This window comes from Phycodurus eques, chromosome 5 (assembly GCF_024500275.1).
Source record: "Phycodurus eques isolate BA_2022a chromosome 5, UOR_Pequ_1.1, whole genome shotgun sequence".
Classification (NCBI taxonomy): Eukaryota; Metazoa; Chordata; class Actinopteri; order Syngnathiformes; family Syngnathidae; genus Phycodurus; species Phycodurus eques.
The window spans coordinates 6,676,543-6,695,635 of NC_084529.1; the positions used below are offsets into that span (position 1 = coordinate 6,676,543).

The window sequence follows — 19,093 nt, forward strand, 5'->3', positions numbered from 1 at the left end:
GTTGTTTTTCCCTGGGAGCGGTGGCTTCTTGCAAATCAACTCAGAGGCAGAAGATAGGGCTGATTTTTTAACGGTCACGTTAGAGCACAGTCATGAGTGCCACTATGGCGCCGCCCCAGCCTATGTGACAACGGACGTCAACCCGGGCCTTCGTGAATTGCATATACGGACAGCAGATTGTCACAGCGCCACCTCGCGTCGTGAGTCAACCTCAACTCTTCTTGCAGTGGTCACCACGCACACGCAAGTGGCCTCTGCATTCCGTTTGAGTGAAGGCTGTAATTGGTCGACGCTAACGCCCGTCATCCTTTGCCAGCCTAAACGCAATTCTGATTCGCCAGAGGAGAACCAATGGCGCTAGCGCTACTGCCATTGGTTGGAAAACTAGGTTAGTGGTCCGACAGGCATGACGGTGAAGAGAAACTGGGTCACTGATTGAAAATCGTTTATGTCACAGTTCTTTGGCTCTCTATAACACATTACCAAGTGGACGTCAATGGATAGTCAAATCCCACTGGAGCAAATGTAAGTATTAAATGGAAAGCAGCATGCGTCTCGTCTGTGTTGTATACCGGGGACTTTTCTGCTTCTCCTGGGTTCATCCATGATGTATGTCGTCGATGTTTTTTTCCAGCGTTGGGAAGAAGGAGGGACATTAGCTCGCTGGCCAATTCTTGATAGTTAGCGTTCCGCGGCTAGTAGTGAAATGTTAATATGAGTCGACTGGACTCCATGTTCTTGTGGTGAAAATAATGGGAAACCAACCTTGGGTTGACCTTACGTTTTTATATCTAACCGTGTCTTTCAAGGCAGCTCCGAGATTTTAACTCCCCGGTCTGTGTTTGTTAAATGGTACAGTGTCCAATGCTAACGGTGTTCACCTGGTCGTTAGCGTTGGCTACCTAAAGCGAGGACACTGTCCATGTAAACAGGCCTTCGTGGGCAACTGCTGCATGGGTTGTACGACAGCATCCTTTCTTTCCCCGAAAACTTCAAGAGCCAACATGAGTTTTTCCCTTAGAGCACGCGGTGAGGTGTGGTGGCAGCCCACCCTTAACCCCCCAAAAGCCGCCATACGACAGGCTCGGATTTGCTCGTGAAAATTCGTGACAGCGTTGGCACTGGCTGTGAAAATGTGACGACGGGACCGGTTCTGCTCTCTGCAGATGTTCCCATACGATCTTCATCAATTCTGTGTCTGGGATGACACCAGACGTGTTTATTGCCGTATGGGATTTTAATAAAAGACTTCAGGGAGTCAGTCCATGCCTCGAGATGTTCACTTCAAGGCTTTTTATTTTCTAGTCGTCCACTTGAAGCCCTGATTAGATTTTTGTCAGATTGTCAGATTTGGACTCCTACGCATTGCCTGGTAAATATTGATCGCATCGCACGCCGTGGACTCATTTCTAATGAGTTTGAACTAATTCCTTGAAGTCTGTTTAAAAAAAGGAGCCTGGATCTAAGTTTTGTTGTTGAGTAGTTTATATAGTATGAACCTCTATTGTGAACTTGAGACTGCTGCTTTTTACTGATATCCAGATAGTAACCTTAATTTCAGTTCATCGGCGTTGCCACGAAAGCATTGTGATAAGAGCAATGCACCTGTGACTCAGCAGCACAGTACTGTCATTCTCCATGGTGATGTTAACCCCTCCAGGATGCACATTTCAATCACTAACTGTGTAACAAATGTGCAAATTGTGGTCTCCAAATTACACTGGAAAAGCTTTGCAAAAATGGAACCTGCCGAGAGCTCGACTCCATTTATTATTGAATTTACACAGCAGATATTAAATTTTTTTGTGATCTTTTGTGAAAAACTTGTCATTGTTTGTAAGATGGTTATAAAAATATCAACAGACTATTTGCAAAAGTTTGTGCTGCTTGTAGCTCATAAGCTACACTTCACACTATTATACTGGTACGTCATGTGCTTCAGATATTTTTGTAAGCAAAACACCGGGTCACAGTTTTATTTGGGTCACATTCAAGTTTATGTGCTAACAGTAAACAGTGCCTGAAATCTCAACATGGTCCAAAAATTGTCTTGTTGAAGTTCAGACTTTTTTTTCTTTTAAATCATAGATTAGATGTCAAATTCATTTGAACCAGATTTGGCAGTAATCTGCATTTAGAGGCAGAACAGGATTGGATGATTACAGGAAACGCATACTACCAAACAAAACAAGTTAAAAGAGATTACTGGCATCAGAAGAAAGGCTCAATTCGATACCGTATTGTCACGACTATAGGGTGCACCGTATTAAAAGGCGCAGTCTCAGTTACGGGGTCTATTTCTGTATTTAACACATACATAAGGTGCACCGTATTATTGGGCGCAGGCATGTTAAAACATACGCTATCTTAAAACATACCATAGCATGCATGCACACTAAAAAATTTTTTTTAAATGGCAGCAGGAGCAAAACTGAGTTCGGTTGTACTTTAATGTAGTATTTAACAATGTACTCATGTTATTTTTTGATCAATCCTCATCCACAAATCCATCAAAGTCCTCATGTTTTGTATCCGAAATGAACAGCTGGGCAAGTTCTCAATCAAACACGGCGGGTTCGAGTCAGTCTCGTTGCCGTGCGAAAGCTCGAACAGTGCCAGCAGACACGTTAGCCCAAGCATCCACAATCCATTCACAAATTGTGGCGTAACTCGCCCGGCGCTGCCTCCTAGTCTTAGTAAAGCTGTGTTCGCCATCTGTCATCCATGGCTCACTTCACTTTGAACGATCAATATATTAATCTTATTTACCAAACCTAGAATGAATATATTTGCAAGTAATAAAAGCTTTAAAGTCCTTCAAAAGTCACCCAAAAAATGCTTGTAAATTTGACACGTCACAGAAAAGAGTCTTGTTAACAAGCCGGGCAATGAATGAATGAATGCATTAATTAATTGAAAAAAATAAAATAAAATCACACAGTATGTGAAATCAGACTTCAAAATGGTCAAGAATTTAGACATTTAGACAAGTGGTAATTCTACCTTATGTCCACTCTATGGAACAACAACAACAACAACAACAACAACAAGCACCCTTACGCTTGTTGTTTGTGTAGTGGCGGAGGGCCCCTAGGAAGTATTCACTTCAGCCCGCTGTCGTCACAACCCGAATTTATATGGTGAAAAAGAGTTTTAAGCTATATTTCAACAATTCAGTACTATATTGTTCTCAGTCTTTGTACGTTTTCAGCACTTACCTTAAAACATTTCACGTATTTAGAAACAAAACTCAACAGTGACTTTGGTGGGGACTTTAATCTTTATTCTATTACAGAGTTCTGATAACGCTATATGACCTCGATTTAATTTTGCAATAGTTTTGCTTCTCATTTATTGCTGATGGTTGAAGGATTTACATGAAATGCAGAAGCTGCTTCACAACATGGCGCTTACCATAATCACACTAGCTTTCTTTTCAGTTGGTCTCGGAAATCTTGATCGATGAGTTCCTGTTATTTCATTTACTCACCTCATTTTTTTGTTGCACTGTATTTTAAAGTAGATCATATGTGAAGCAGTTGAGTCGCATGCTTCTCATGAGATGTAAAGTAAAAATACACAGTAGCACCTACTGCATTTGGAACAGATGAACTTGATCAAGCAGCATATTGACTTTCAGCTACAACACTAATTATGATTTAAAAATATTCATTGATTGGGAGGCACAGTGCACGACTGGTTAGCACATCTGCCTCACAGTTCTGAGGACCGGGGTTGTTCTCCCCGTGCCTGCGTGGGTTTTCTCCGAGTATTACAGTTTCCTCCCACATCTCAAAAACATGCATTGTAGGTTGATTGAAGACTCTAAATTGCCCATAGGTGTGAATGTGAGTGAGAATGGCTGTTTATGTGTGCCCTGTGATTGGCTGGCGACCAGTTCAGGGTCTACCCTGCCTCTCGCCCGAAGATAGCTGGGATAGGCTCCAACACCCCCGCGACCCTGGTGAGGATAAGTGGTGCAGAAAATGGATGGATGGATATTCATTGATTGATTAAACAATGATAATTTAGTATTTACATATAGTTGGGTCTTAAAATATATCTTTAGTGAGCTTCCTATTTCCGTAAATGTGCCTGTAAGTGGCAGTAATACAGTGTACCGTGTTTTCACGACCATAGGGTGCACCGTATTAAAAGGCGCAGTCTCAGTTACGGGGTCTATTTCTGTATTTAACACATACATAAGGCGCACCGTATTATTGGGCGTAGGCATGGTACAACATACGCTAGCTTAAAGCATACGGTAGCATGCATGCACGCTAAAACAATGTTTTTCAAAAGGCAGCGGGAGCAAAACTGAGTTCGGTTGCACTTTATTGACGTATTTAACAATGTACTCACATTATTTTTTTATCAATCCTCATCCACAAATCCATCAAAGTCCTCATCTTCTGTATCCGAAATGAACAGCTGGGCAAATTCTCCATCAAACAAGCCGGGGTCCCTCTTGTCATTGTCGGAGTGAGTCTCGTTGCCGGGGGTCTTTTCAGCAATGATGCCGGCTTTGGCGAAAGCTCGGACAACAGTCAAAGCAGATACCTTAGCCCAAGCACCCACAATCCATTCACATAGGGTGGCGTAACTCGCCCGGTGTTGCCTCCCAGTCTTAGTTGCACCGTTTTTTTTTTTTTTTTTTTTTTTTTAACAATCATTGAGCTTTATTTTGTCAACTCAAATGCGACTGGATACACTCGTTACCGTGGCGACGACAAACGAGTGGATTGCGCCGACTTTGTATTATAAGGACAAAATGGGGGAAAACGTGTGTTGGTGGTCACCGGTGCTCAGGACAGGAGAGGACGTTCATTTAAGGCTTGCTTGAGGTATGTTCACATACTTTTAATACGATACGGCAAAAATGTCACAAAAAGTGGATACATTAATTACTGTATTTACTTCCTGCCACCTAATAGAAGACCATTCATTTGTTGTCTGTCACTATGCCTCGCTGGAATAAATAGATGAACAAAGATACATGATTTATTGTAAATATAATTTTTTGAGCAATTAAGTACACAAGTATAAACGGTAAATGAACAGGTCATTTAAATAGACACATTCCTCCATCTTGTGATCGGTTATTGTTTTTTAAAACAATAATAACAATACAAAGTTGATACGCTCCTCTCGTTGTCGCCACGGTAACGAGTGTATCTAGTCACATTTGAGTTGACAAGATAAAGCCCAATGATCGTAAAAAACAGGATGCGGTGGTATTGGAATACAAGATTTTATTGCAGTAGTCTGACAGTGCAATCGTGAAAGAGCAAATTTGTCTTGTAGTCTGATCCAGCATTACGTGTTGTCTGTTCCACACTGCCGACGTTTTCTTTTTTTTTTTTTTTTAAATAACTTTATTGTCCGTCAGATATTTCCAATATTACGTCAAAAGACACGCGACAAGGCTACAAAAAAACTAGGTTTTGTTTTCAAATATACTGTGCACAATGGTGACGCGGAGTAAATGTCTTTTGCGGAGCCGTTCAATTATGTAATTCATCGGATTGGCGAATTATAACATTAAAGCCGATCAGCATAAAATGCTAAATATCGGCCGATACCAATCAGCCCGATATAATCGGTGTAAAGTCTAATAAAAATATGAATCTTATAGAAAAGTGTGAATATCTGCAAAATTCCTCTGGTTAACATTGTGTTCTTACCATCCATACATCCATTTTCTACTGCTTATCCGAGGTCAGGTCGCGGGGACAGTAGCTTTAGCAGGGACGCCCAGACTTCCCTCTCCCCAGCCACTTCATCCAGCTCTTCCGGGGGATCCCGAGCCATTCACAGGCCAGCCGAGAGACATAGTCTCTCCAGCGTGTCCTGGGTCGTCCCCGGGGTCTCCTCCCCCTCCTTGAGCTGTCACCTTGTCGTGGTGGAGGGTTTTGTGTGTCCCAATGATCCTAAGAACTAAGTTGTCTGGGGCTTTATGCACCTGGCAGGGTCACCCATGGCAAACAGGTCCTAGATGAGGGACCAGACAAACCACAGCTCCAAAAACCTCTATGAAGATAAAACATTCAGTAAGACATTTTCCCTGGCCCAGCTGACTGTTGTTTGTGCCTATGCACCAAACAGCAGTTCAGAGTACCCACCCTTTTTGGAGTCCTTAGAGGGGGTGCTGGAGAGCGCTCTGCTTGGGGACTTCAATGCTCACGTGGGCAATGACAGTGAAAAATTCAGGAAGACGTTTTCCCTTGCCCGGACACGGGTCACCGGGGCCCCCCTCTGGAGCCAGGCCTGGAGGTGGGGCTCGAGGGCGAGCGCCTGGTGGCCGGGCCTAGACCCATGGGGCCCGAAAGGGTGACGTGGGTCCCCCTTCCCATGGGCTCACCACCTGTGGGAGGGGCCATAGGGGTCGGGTGCTGTGTGAGCTGGGCGGTGGCCGAAGGCAGGGACCTTGTTCTTACCAATATTCAAAAATTGCCCAGCTGCCATCCTGCTGTAAACTGTACAATAAATTAGAGTCCCATAAATGCATTTGATACCTATGTTGTGAAATTTATTATCCATCCGTCCATTTTCTGAGCCGCTTCTCCTCACTAGGGTCGCGGGTGTGCTGGAGCCTATCCCAGCTGTCATCGGGCAGGAGGCGGGGTACACCCTGAACTGGTTGCCAGCCAATCGCAGGGCACATAGAAACAAACAACCATTCGCACTCGCAGTCATGCCTACGGGCAATTTAGAGTCGCCAATTAATGCATGTTTTTGGGATGTGGGAGGAAACCGGAGTGCCCGGAGAAAACCCACGCAGGCACGGGGAGAACATGCAAACTCCACACAGGCGGGGACGGGGATTGAACCCGGGTCCTCAGAACTGTGAGGCTGACGCTCTAACCAGTCATCCACCGTGCCGCCTGAAATGTATTATAACCATTCTTTTTGCATTCGGTGGTCATGTTTTAATGAAGTTGATTGATGGTGGGTGGGGGGTTGTTCTTTGTGCCTGAATGTTTTTGTTCGTAAATAGGCTTGGTGTAGGTTCTCCTAATGGGTTTAGACTGCGTAACAGGGAAATGAAACTGAATGGCATGTTGATTCACTGATTTTAGGAAAGAATAGATGTGGGATGGAAATTAAGGCTAATTAAGCCCTGCTCACCCAGTTTTTACTCCAGTACTAGTACATTTCAGTGGCACTGTGGTTTTCTTCTTCCTGGCTAGATCCTTGTCCTAGTAAGACTCATCCAGCTAATCTTTAACTGTGAGTCTGATGCTTGTAGTTGTTGCTGCAATAATACTGTTGAAGCTTTACATACTTAAACATTCTGATCACTATCCTTTTCATGTTTCCCCCTTCTGATCCTGAACATACATTGTTTCTTTACAATAGAGGGTTAATTCTCAACAATGTGCCATTTACGCTATGCATTACCGAGCAGCAGTAGGCCTTTTTTTGCAGGCATTGTAGTTTCCACTGATTCTTTTTTTGACCGAATGTTGACTGCAATTCAAAGACGTTTCTCTGTTTTACCACAACTGCCTGAAATAATGCATTATGGCCTAAATATTTTATGCAGTGTATACTTAATAAAGGTAAGACATATTGGGGTAAAAGGCAGAACTGCACAAATGTGTGGACACATGGAGTTAACGATAATTTTCTTTTACTTTAAGTACATTTAAGTTCGAACGTATTTGATGATGCAGGATCAGGTGTAATTCAGAATTGAACCCACAACCTTCGAGATGGGAGTTGACTAGTTCTGAGTAGACTTTACACTGATCTGATAATTAGCATTTTATGCTGATCGGCTTTGTCATAATTCGCCGATCCGACGTCATTGATCGGCTCCGCAAAAGACATTTACTCCGTGTCGCCATTGTGTCAGTATATTTGAATTCAAAAGAGAGTTTATTTTTAGCCTTGTCCTGTGTCTTTTGACGTACTACTGTAAATATCTAACAACCCAAAAAAAAAACATGTTGGCGGTGTGGGACAGATAACACGTCTGAGACAGACAACATCTAATGCGTGAATCAGACTACAAGACAAATTTGGTCTTTCACAATTGCACTATGTCAGACTACTGCAATAAAATCTTGTATTCCGATACCACCGCATCCCATCTTTTACGATCACTGGGCTTTATCTTGTCAACTCAAACGCAACCGGATACACTCGTCACCATGGTGACGACATCGCAACGCGTGGATTATTAGAACAAAATGGGGAAAAACGTGTGTTGGTGGTCACCGGTGCTCGGGAGATTACGTTCATTTAAGGCTTGCTAAGGTATGTTCACGTACTTTCAATACGATATGGCTCGCAAGTGGGAAACAAAACGTTATTTAGCCTAGCAATGTAGTGCTACCACTAACGGTTGTGTGTAAACATGCTGGCGTTCTGTTGAATCATGCTCAAAGGTTCGGTGTGTGTGAAGTAATTTAATTACAATAAAGTAATTCAACTACAGTAAATTAGCTGCCATTATTTCTGTCATGTTTTAATGTTGGTTTGACCTGACTGATTAGAATACATGACCTGAGTAGAGCAGTGATTTCCAACCTTTACAATTGGAAAATGCCACGGCACATGAACAAACAAAAATGTCACAAAAAGTAGATGCACAGTAATTACTGTATGTACTTCCCGCCATCTAATAGAAGAGCATTTATTTATTCTGTCACTAAGCCTCACTGGCATAAATAGAGGAACAAAGACATTATTTCTTGTAAATAATTTTTTGAGCAGTTAAGTTCAATTTTATAATTTTACGGCACAGCTGAAGATTGCTCATGGCAGATACTCAGTATACAGTACACAAGTATATACAGTAAATGAAAAAGTCATTTAAATAAGCACATTGCTCCATGTTGTGATCGAATCGGTTATCGTTTTTTTTTTTTTTTAACTCTGTGATCGGCCCCAAAAATCCTGATTGTGTAAAGCCTAGTTCTGTGCCAAAACTACATTGTTATAGTGAAATAAGACTAGTCTAAAATATTTTATTTTCTTACTTTTGATTTCCTCTGACTGATCTTTTCATCTCTCTCTAGAGTTACACTGGCTGCACCTGTTACCTAGGGATCAGATCAGATTGGGAGCACATTACCTACCTTCCAGAGACCACATAAGATTGAGGCCGACCACACTGCTCTGTATACTACTCGGCCAGTTAAGGAGGCCTGTTCCTGTTTCGTATCCAGGTGACCCAAGTAACTCTTTTCCCCAATATGTATGTTATGTACTCTCATATTATTAGGTGATGCTAGGGCTGGGCGATCTGGCAAAAAAAAAAAAAAAAAAAAAAAAAAGAGAGAGAATCAATATAATTTTTTTTATAGCGTCCGGTTTCAAATATATTTTTTTATATTATTTTTAAACTTTTTTTAAATAGCCAGTTATAAAACATCTGTACCGAAAACCAAAGAAGCTAGAGAGTAATTCAACATTTTATTAATACCTTTTGTTAACAACACTCCTCATAGTACATTTTTAAAACCGTAACCCCAGCATGATATTAGCAAACTGAATAAGACATCCATCCATCCATTTTCTGAGCCGCTTCTCCTCACTAGGGTCGCGGGCGTGCTGGAACCTATCCCAGCTATCATCGGGCAGGAGGCTGGGTACACCCTGAACTGGTTGCCAGCCAATCGCAGGGCACATAGAAACAAACAACCATTCGCACTCACATTCACACCTATGGGCAATTTAGAGTCTTCAATTAACCTAGCATGCATGTTTTCGGGATGTGGGAGGAAACCGGAGTGCCCGGAGAAATTTGGCCTAGTTTGCATGATGTTATTGTTTGCATCTGTCCAGGCAAGTCTCTACTATGTGCATTTTAATGTCCATTTTCAGATACAGATCATTGTTTCAGTCAGATATTTTTTCATGTTTACAGTTGAGGGCTGAGGAGTGGATGGAAGGAGATGATTTTAACACAGAGGCTGTGATGAACATCTGTGGTGAGTGTGGCTTAATAGACACAATACCTGGCTGTGGTTGTTGGTTTACCCTGTCACAGCTTGACATAAACAAATGTAATGCACAGAGATTTATTCAAGTCAAGTTGAGTCGATTATACAACTGATTAACATATTGAAGTGTTACTGTAGGCAATTTAAAAAAAAAAAAAAAAAAAAAAGAAGAAGAAGAAATAACGGTGCAGAAATGATTACAATCAAGACTGTTTCATAGTCCTTCAGTGCTGGCAGCTAGATCCATTCCACACATTCATCATCCACACACAGATGTAATTGTGAATATTACTCCGCGACGGACTAATATGCTGGCGCATCGGCCTCAGGTTCCTCCTGCGCTCGGGACCGGGTTTGGATAAATCACAGGAGTTGACGAGACCAGAAAAAACACTTCCCGCTTCAGCTGTTAAGAAGTAATGGTACTTTTACTCCATTACAATGATCTAAATGTCGGTCGCTACTTTTATTGATCAATTATTGCTTATCAACTATTTCGTGAGTGAGACTACGACTTACACTTCCACATTGGTGCTGTTGCTCCAATCCAGCTTAAGCTCGAGGGACGTTTAAGTCTAGTTCACCAGTCAAACAACGCAAGAAAGTCACAAGACCTCACACAATGTCTTATATTGGACATAGGTATTAAAACTAGATAAGCCAGTCCGGCTGATCGTCATGCCTATGTGGCGGCCGTGTTGGGAAGGTCATCGTTACTATGAAGGCAACTGCACACAACTTGCCGTGTTTACATTTAGACGAACAAAAACAACAGCTTTCATGTATTGTAGTATTTGTCTGGTACTGTCTGCCCAAACGTGGCTATTTCAGTTCACTTATAACTTGAGAAAACACCATGCAGTAAATTGCAGATGTTTTGTTGTAGTTTTGATTTTCATAAGCCCACACACAGCAACATCAGAATTTGCATTTTATTTTTAATTTTTTATTGATGTTCATGCTGTGGTTGAAAAATTTGAAGTTACTCACTATTTGCTCAGTACTTGAGTAATTATTTTACTGGGTACTTTTTACTCAAGTAAATTTTTTTGGAGGACTACTTTTTACTTTTACTTGAGTCACATTATTGTTAAGTAACAGTACTCTTACTTGAGTACAAGATTTGGCTACTCTACCCACCTCTGGAGCAGACATCCTCTATTGCTACGCTTACATTTAAGCAAAATTTTTGCTCATCAGATCAGCCAGTGTCGTATTTGTTGCACTGGTCTTTTGTATTTTCGCGTTGAGGTGCTGCAGGTCGTGGCCCTGGTTGTGGTCCCAGTGGAACAGCGAAGCACACGTGACTTCAGCGACAAGAGTTGATCCGCTAGTACATCTTGTATTAATTAGGAAACACGCCTACATTTATCTAATTAGTTAACGGATGTAAAAGTTAAATGTATTGCACTGGTCTTTTGTATTTTCGCGTTGAGGTGCTGCAGGTCGTGGCCCTGGTTGTGGTCCCAGTGGAACAGCGAAGCACACGTGACTTCAGCGACAAGAGTTGATCCGCTAGTACATCTTGTATTAATTAGGAAACACGCCTACATTTATCTAATTAGTTAACGGATGTAAAAGTTAAATGTATTGAGCGACGGTGCGATGTTAGGGATTAACAGAGAATGAACTAACTTTAAATTTAACAATGGCCAATAAAAACAGAAAAAATATTGTACTTAATATTTTCCTGGAGGATGCATTTGGGATTAGCGTTTGAAGTTGGTAATAGTGTAAAAATAAAGTGAAACAGACAATGATTGTCGTGAATGATTTACCAGAATGAGTGCGCTTAAAGAGGAGGATGCTATTCATGTGGCACAGCTTGAAGCAGGCATCAGGTGCAGGTGGAGATGGGCCTGGCTCATGTTTGAGCCCAAAACAAAAAAGCAAAAAAATGAGGCAAATTAAATTTTAATCCTAAATTTGTCCATCAACATGTATTTGAGCGGTGTAAATAAAAAAAATTCTGCGCAAAGAAAATTTGTTTATTTTGACTTATCAGAATCAGAATCATCTTTATTTGCCAAGTATGTCCAAAACACACAAGGAATTTGTCTCCGGTAGTTGGAGCCGCTCTAGTACAACAAACAGTCAATTTACAGAACACTTTGGGGACATAAAGACATTGACAAAAAACAATTGTGCAAAAAGATGCAGAGTCCTCTAGCACTTAGAGCAGTTCGAACGACTAATATTGCAATAGTCCGGTGCAATGACCATTGTGCAAAGGGCGCTGAGACTTCAAGGAGTGTATGCGGTTTAAAGTGACAAGTAGTGCGATCATCTGGGACAATGTCGGTTGTGCAAATGTTACAGATACTCCTCAATCAGTGTGCAAATGGAGCAGATGCTACTCTGGCATGAGTGGCCAGTATATGCAAATAGTGCAGCATGGCGAGACAACTACAGTGAGTGCACAAGTAATAAATAATTGGCCCCACAGAAATGTGACAACGAACTCAAGTCAAAAAATTGCCAGCTTGTTGTAATGGAATTATAGGTTAGGTGTTTAAGAAGTTGATCGCAAGAGGGAAGAAGCTGTTGGAATGTCTACTAGTTCTAGTTAGCGTTGATCGGTAGCGCCTACCTGAGGGAAGGAGCTGGAAGAGCTGGTGACCGGGGTGCAGACGGTCCGAGAGGATTTTGCACGCCCTTGTCTTAGTTCTGGCAGCGTGCAAGTCCTCAATGGTGGGTAGGGGGTTACCGACAATCCTTTCAGCAGTTTTGATTGTCCGTTGCAGTCGGAGTTTGTCCTTTTTTGTAGCAGCACCAAACCAGACTGTGATGGAAGAACACAGGACCGATTCGATGACCGCTGTGTAGAACTGTCTCAGAAGCTCCGGTGGCAGGCCGTGCTTTCTCAGAAGCCGCAGGAAGTACATCCTCTGCTGGGCCTTTTTGAGGACGGAGTTGATGTTGTTCGCCCACTTCAGGTCCTGAGAGATTGTAATTCCCAGGAACTTGAAGGTCTCGACGGTTGACACAAGGTAGCTGGACAACGTGAGGGGCAGCTGTGGCGAAGGATGCCTCCTGAAGTCCACGATCATCTCTACCGTCTTGAGCGTGTTCAGCTCCAGGTTGTGTCGCCCGCACCACAGCTCCAGCCGCTCCGCTTCCTGTCGATATGCAGACTCGTCACCGTCCTTGATGAGGCCGATGACAGTGGTGTCATCTGCAAACTTCAGGAGCTTGACAGTCGGGTTCGCTGAGGTGCAGTCGTTCGTGTAGAGAGAGAAGAGCAGCGGAGAGAGGACACAACCTTGGGGCGCCCCAGTGCTGATGCTGCGTGTGGATGAGGTTGCCTCCCCCAGCCTGACCTGCTGTGTCCTGCCCGTCAGAAAGCTGTAAATCCACTGGCAGATGGCAGGTGAGACGCTGAGCTGGAGAAGCCAGAGAGAAGCCACAGGGGACCTGTGACACTCTTGAGGTGGTCCAGCACGAGACGTTCAAAGGACTTCATGACCACAGATGTCAAAGCGACAGGCCTGTAGTCATTCAGACTAGAGATTGCAGGTTTCTTGGGGACTGGAATGATGGTGGAGCGTTTGAAGCAGGATGGAACTTCGCACATTTCCAAAGATCTGTTAAAGATCTGAGTGAAGACTGGAGCGAGCTGGTCCGCGCAGACTTTGAGGCAGGATGGGGACACATGGTCCGGTCCTGTTGCTTTGTTAATCTTCTGTTGTTTGAAGATGCGTCTCACATCCTGTTCATGGATGGTTAACGCAGAAGTCAGAGGTGTGGTTGTGGTCGCGGGTGCGGCCGGGTGGGTGTGTGGAGTGAAACTGTCCTTTTCAAATCTGCAATAGAAGGTATTCAAGTCGTTGGCTAGTGTGCTATTGTACTCGTCTGAGTCTTCTAGATTGCTTAAATTATGTTTAAACCAAAAACATTCTCTGCGGGAGCCCAGGGGATCCCCCCCCCCCCAGACACCCCTACAATGTTTTTTTTTTTTTTTTTTTTTGTGTCACCTTTTTCATGCCTTTGATGTTTGCATGTCTTGAGACAAATTTGGTCTTTCACAATTGCACTATGTCAGACTACTACAATAAAAATATTGTATTCTGATACCACCACATCCCGTCTTTTACGAACACTGGGCTTTATCTTGTCAAATCATACGCCACCGGATACACTTGTTACCATGGCGACGACAATAACAATAGACCGCGCAAATTAATTTTGTGGGGAGAAACTAAAATAGGGAAAAACATGTGGTGGTCATCACTGATGCTTGGGAGAGGAAGTTCATTCACGGATTGCTTGAGGTTGAGGTATGTTCACATACTTTTAATACGATATGGCTCTCAAGCAGGCAACAGAACGTTATGTAGCCTAGCTAGCTAGTGCTAACACTAACGTTTGTATGTAAACATGTTTACAATGACAGTCTGTCTAATCATGCTCTAAGGTTTTGGTGTGTGTGCAAAGTAATTTAATTACACTAAGTTAGCACCCATTATTTCTGTCACGTTGTAATGTTGGTTTGACCTGACTGAAAACTGTGTCAGTGGCCAATCTTCTAATGCCGCCAGAGGTCATTGTTTTACCTTTTGTCTAAAATGCTAGAGAGTACTTTTGCCGATACTCAGTATCTAGTACACAAGTACATACAGTAAATGAACAAGTAAATTAAATAGACACATTGCTCCATATTCTGATCGGATCGGTTATCGTTTTTTTTAAACTCTAATCTGTGATCGGCCTCAAAAATCCTGATCGTGTAAAGCCTATTAAATGGGTGGCTGCACCCAATTCAAAATAATTATCCTCAGGTTTAATAACATATACTTATTCTATTCTTACTACTTACGTTATGCCTGGATCAGACTACAAGACAAATTTAGTCTTTCACGATTGCGTTTTGTCAGACTACCGCCATAATATCTTGCTGGACCTCGGTCAGGCAGCGGCAACACTACACGTGCATACCGATACCACCGTATCATGTCTTTTACGATCACTGGGCTTTAGCTTGTTAAATCAAACAGTGTCGGGGAAGTGTGACCAGAAAATGTGTCACCTTCCACCGCAACAGGATACAACCGTTACCATGATGACAAGTTATTGTCAAACAATAGATGCCTGGGGCAATTTTGAGGTGGAAAAAAATCACAAAAAGAGGAAAAAAACGTGTGGTGTCACCGGGTGCTCCAGAAATGATGTTTTGGGCTATCCATTCAAGGATTTCTTGAGGTATGTTCACGGATTATTAATACGATACGGCTCGCAAGTAGTCAACAAAACGCCTAGCAAGCTTAGTGCTTGCACTAATGTTTGTATGCAGACATGCTGGCGTTCTTTCGATACATGCTCTAAAGCGTCGGTAAACATTTGGTGTACATAATTAACAGCTGCAACCAACTATGTTGACAACGGCAAGCATGGGAGGCGATACGCAATCCTATTGGTCAATGGTAAGGTGCGCTGTCGGAGAGTTGTCTTTGATATGTCACACTACATGGAAGATATCCAAAAAATTTACTTTTCATTTTGGCGTCTGGCCCGATCTGGGAAATTGCCTGGGATAGCTAATCGGGCCAAAATCAGGGCTAAAATCCTGTAGTCTAATCTAGGCATTAGTGTTACACCTGTTGACCACTGGACCGCTGCATGCATTTGGAGAATCATAGACTGCTAATTACACGAAATGGTGCCTTGTCAGCTTCGATTATAATCATTGCCCTACGTCATGGTTTGGTTTTAGAGACGACATCTTCAGGACCATGTTGTTTTCATTTGAGTAGAAGAGTGTCGAGATCCTCCTGTTGTTGTTTCAGAGGGAAATAATTGCAACCTAAAAGTTTACAATGTGGCATTTATGTCCACTACATTCATTAATATTAAGGACTCACATAATTGAACTCACAGTGAATTTTGCTCGCAAAGTTACTGTAACAGGCAGCAAAATACAAACTAAGCAACTGTCATATTGTCTACAACAGTATGGGTTCCTCAACTATGCTGCCACATCCAAAATTTATCTCTTTTCTGACAGATGACCTGATGGCAGACCAAAGGATGGACATCTCCTCTACAATGACTGACTTCATGTCCCCCAGCTCCACCGACCTCATCTCCAGCTCTATCAGCACTCCTAGCATGGACTACACTCGTAAGAGGAAGGGCAGCACCACAGAATATCAGTAAGTGAAGAAAGAATAACACCAAAGAAAGAAGCTTAAAGATAAAAACAAGTGTATGTTGAACACCTTATTCCCTGTATCAAAGTTTCCACAACAATAAATAATCAATGAGAAAATCTCTTGATGGTTTTCTCTGGTAGATGTTTCGGGGGAAAAAATATTAGCATTTAGCATTAGCATTTGCAACAACGTGAGAAGAAAATTGAAGGGGATCTAAAATCTTTACTTGCACAACAAAACTGACCAATCAATGTGTGTTTATTTACAGAATCGATGGATTCTCATTTGAGTAAGTTCAAACATTCAACGATCACATTAAATATATAATTACCCTCAGTAGATTCTTTATAAACCGTTAAACTTTCTGTTCTGAGTGAAAAATTATTGTGCCAAGCTTTTCTACACTGTTGCGTTTATTTGAATGTTCTTAAAACCAGTATTGTCCCTCTTCCTCAATAGTGATATGGACCCAGACAAAGATAAACTGGGAAGGTAAGATGCCACCTTTACATAAAATGTCACATTCATCATTACATCTCTAAAAAGAAAAAAATATTCACACTAAAAATTCATTAGAAATGATGTCCTGTGATGTGACAGCATTAGTCATCGAAAAATTAGCTTAGCCTGCAGGATTTCAGTATGCAGCAGATCAGATGAGCGTACCATATTTCCACATTCTGCATATTGAATGGAGGTGTTTATTTAATAAAGTACAAATAGGGATGTATCTATTAGGTCGGAGGCCAATTTCTATAAGATGCTGTCTCCACATAACGTTGGATCGTCTTTAATACTGCTCAGACAACATGCAACATGCAATTTTCCAGAGTTAAATTAATATGCGAGTGGCTGACAAAAGAGCTCAAATGGGCTCCTTCAATGTCCATTTCTGAAAAAGAGTTTCTATTCTGAAACAATTACTGTCACTCATCTTTATCACCTGAGAAGAAAAAGGGAAGTAACTTTCTCTCTATGTGGTGTGAGGTGTTTGATTTGTTTGGTAGACAATGCACTTGGCATTGATGACACATGGCATCTACAGTGCTGTGAATATGTATTTGCCCCCTTCTAAAATTCTTATTTATTTGCATAGTTTCTCCACTTTGTTAAAGATCATCAAACAAATGTAAATATCAGACAGATAACCCAAGTAAACACAAAATGCTGGTTTTAAAGGTGATTTTATTTATGAAGGAAAAATAACTATTCAAAGTGTTTGTTGGCTCAGTGTGAAAAAGTAATTGCCCCCTAAACCTACTAACCAGTTAGGCCACCCTCAGCAGCAACAACTGAAATCAATTGTCTTTAATAACTGGCAATGAGCCTTTCACATATTTGTAGAGAGATTTTGGCACTCTTCCTTGCACAATTGTTTTAATTCATCAACACTGGAGGATTTTCGAGCATGAACACCCTTTTTAAGGTCATGCCACAGCATTTCAATCAGACTCAAGTCTGGACTAGGCTCAAGTCTGGACTAGGCTCCTCCAAAACCTTCATTTTGTTTTTAAGCCATTCAGTAGTTTTGGATTGTTGTACTGCTGCAGAACCCAAGTGTGCTTCAGCTTGAAGTCACAAACTGATGGTCCGAACATTCTCCTTTAGGATTTTCTTGTAAAGACAAGAATTCAATGTGCCATCAATCACAGCAAGTCATCCAGGTCCTACAGGAGAGAAGTAGCCCCAGACCATCACACTACCCCCACCATGATTGACAGTTATTTTTTTTCTGAAATGCTGTGTTACATTTACGCCATATGTAACGAGACACACACCTTAAAAATGTCCACTTTTGTCACGTCAGTCCATAGAATATTCTCCCAAAAGTCTTTGGAATCATTCATATTTTTTTTGCATAGGTACGATGAGCATTTTTCTTTTTGGTCAGCAGTGATTTTCACCTTGGAATGCTGCCATTTTTGCTCAGTCTCTTCCTTATTGTTGAGTCATGAACACTGACCTTAACGGAGGCAGGGAAGGCCTGCAGTTCCTCCGATGTTGTCCTGGGTTCCTTTGTGACCTCCTGGATGTGATGTCACTGTGCTCTTGGGGTAATTTTTATAGGCTGGCTTTAGTTAAGCACTTTATTTGAACCTGGGAAGGTTCGCCACTATTCCACCTTTTCTCCATTTGTGGATAATTGTGCTCACCGTGGTTCATTGGAGTGCTAAAGCTTTGTAACTGTTTCCAGACTGATGTTAATTACTTTATTTCTCATCTGCTGTTTAATTTCTTCTATCTTGGCTTTTTGTTGCATCTTTTTGAGATTTTTTTGGGCCAGACTTCATTTTGTCAGACAGGTAAGTAATTTCTTGATTGAACAGGAGTTAATCCGGCTTGGGTTCGGTTAATGAAAATCAACTTAGATTTCCATTAAATGTGACTAGTCACAGTTAATTCATGATTTAACAAGGGGGACAGTTACCTTTTCACACAGGACCAGGTTGCTTTGAATAGATTGTTGTCCTTAGAAAATGCAGATTTCAAATAGTGATTTTATTTGTTTACTTGGGTTATCTTTGTCTGACATTTACATTTGTTTGCTGATCTAAAAAAATTACTGGCACTATATTTAAGGTATTACAGTATATCCATCTCATCAGTCGCTCTCATCAGTACAAATACAGATTACTTAATTTCTATTATTACTTATTGTTACAAAACCTGTTGAAACACTTTTGTCAGGTTTTAAATTGGCCAATTCTTGGAGAATGTTATCTGATCATATTTTCACTGTTAATATTTCTTTCTTTTCTCAGTGACCAACCGGGCCGAATAAAGAATGCCAGGTAACTCTTTTCTTTTGCTGTACAGTGGTGCTTTATTTTTCCGCCCCACATAAATTGTTGTTTTTTCTGATTTGAGACACTGTGTTTATGTTAGGTCATAAATTAGAGTTACAGGTTTGGTAATGTTAACGGTGTGTTCCCAATGTCTTGGAGATTAAATCAGGCGCCAAAAATATGACGTTCCTACTTCTGTAATGTA

At 41.6% G+C, this 19,093-nt stretch overlaps 1 protein-coding gene across 5 annotated transcripts in view; it reads left to right on the forward strand.

The window, feature by feature from the left end:
* The first annotated feature begins 397 nt into the window (after positions 1 to 397).
* Positions 398 to 19,093, forward strand: part of LOC133402928 (basic helix-loop-helix ARNT-like protein 1) — a 42,615-nt gene continuing 23,919 nt past the window's right edge. For 3 of the 5 annotated variants that reach the window (XR_009768586.1, XM_061677259.1, XM_061677261.1), the window contains exons 1-7: positions 398 to 525; positions 9,027 to 9,176; positions 9,878 to 9,941; positions 15,955 to 16,102; positions 16,371 to 16,391; positions 16,562 to 16,594; positions 18,865 to 18,894. Coding sequence is in view for 4 of the 5 variants with exons in the window: in XM_061677259.1 (XP_061533243.1) it covers positions 9,896 to 9,941; positions 15,955 to 16,102; positions 16,371 to 16,391; positions 16,562 to 16,594; positions 18,865 to 18,894 (278 nt within the window). In the remaining variant the exon portion in view is untranslated. The remainder of the gene's footprint in view (positions 526 to 9,026; positions 9,177 to 9,877; positions 9,942 to 15,954; positions 16,103 to 16,370; positions 16,392 to 16,561; positions 16,595 to 18,864; positions 18,895 to 19,093) is intronic. The other 2 variants (XM_061677260.1, XM_061677262.1) reach the window with 2 other exon arrangements.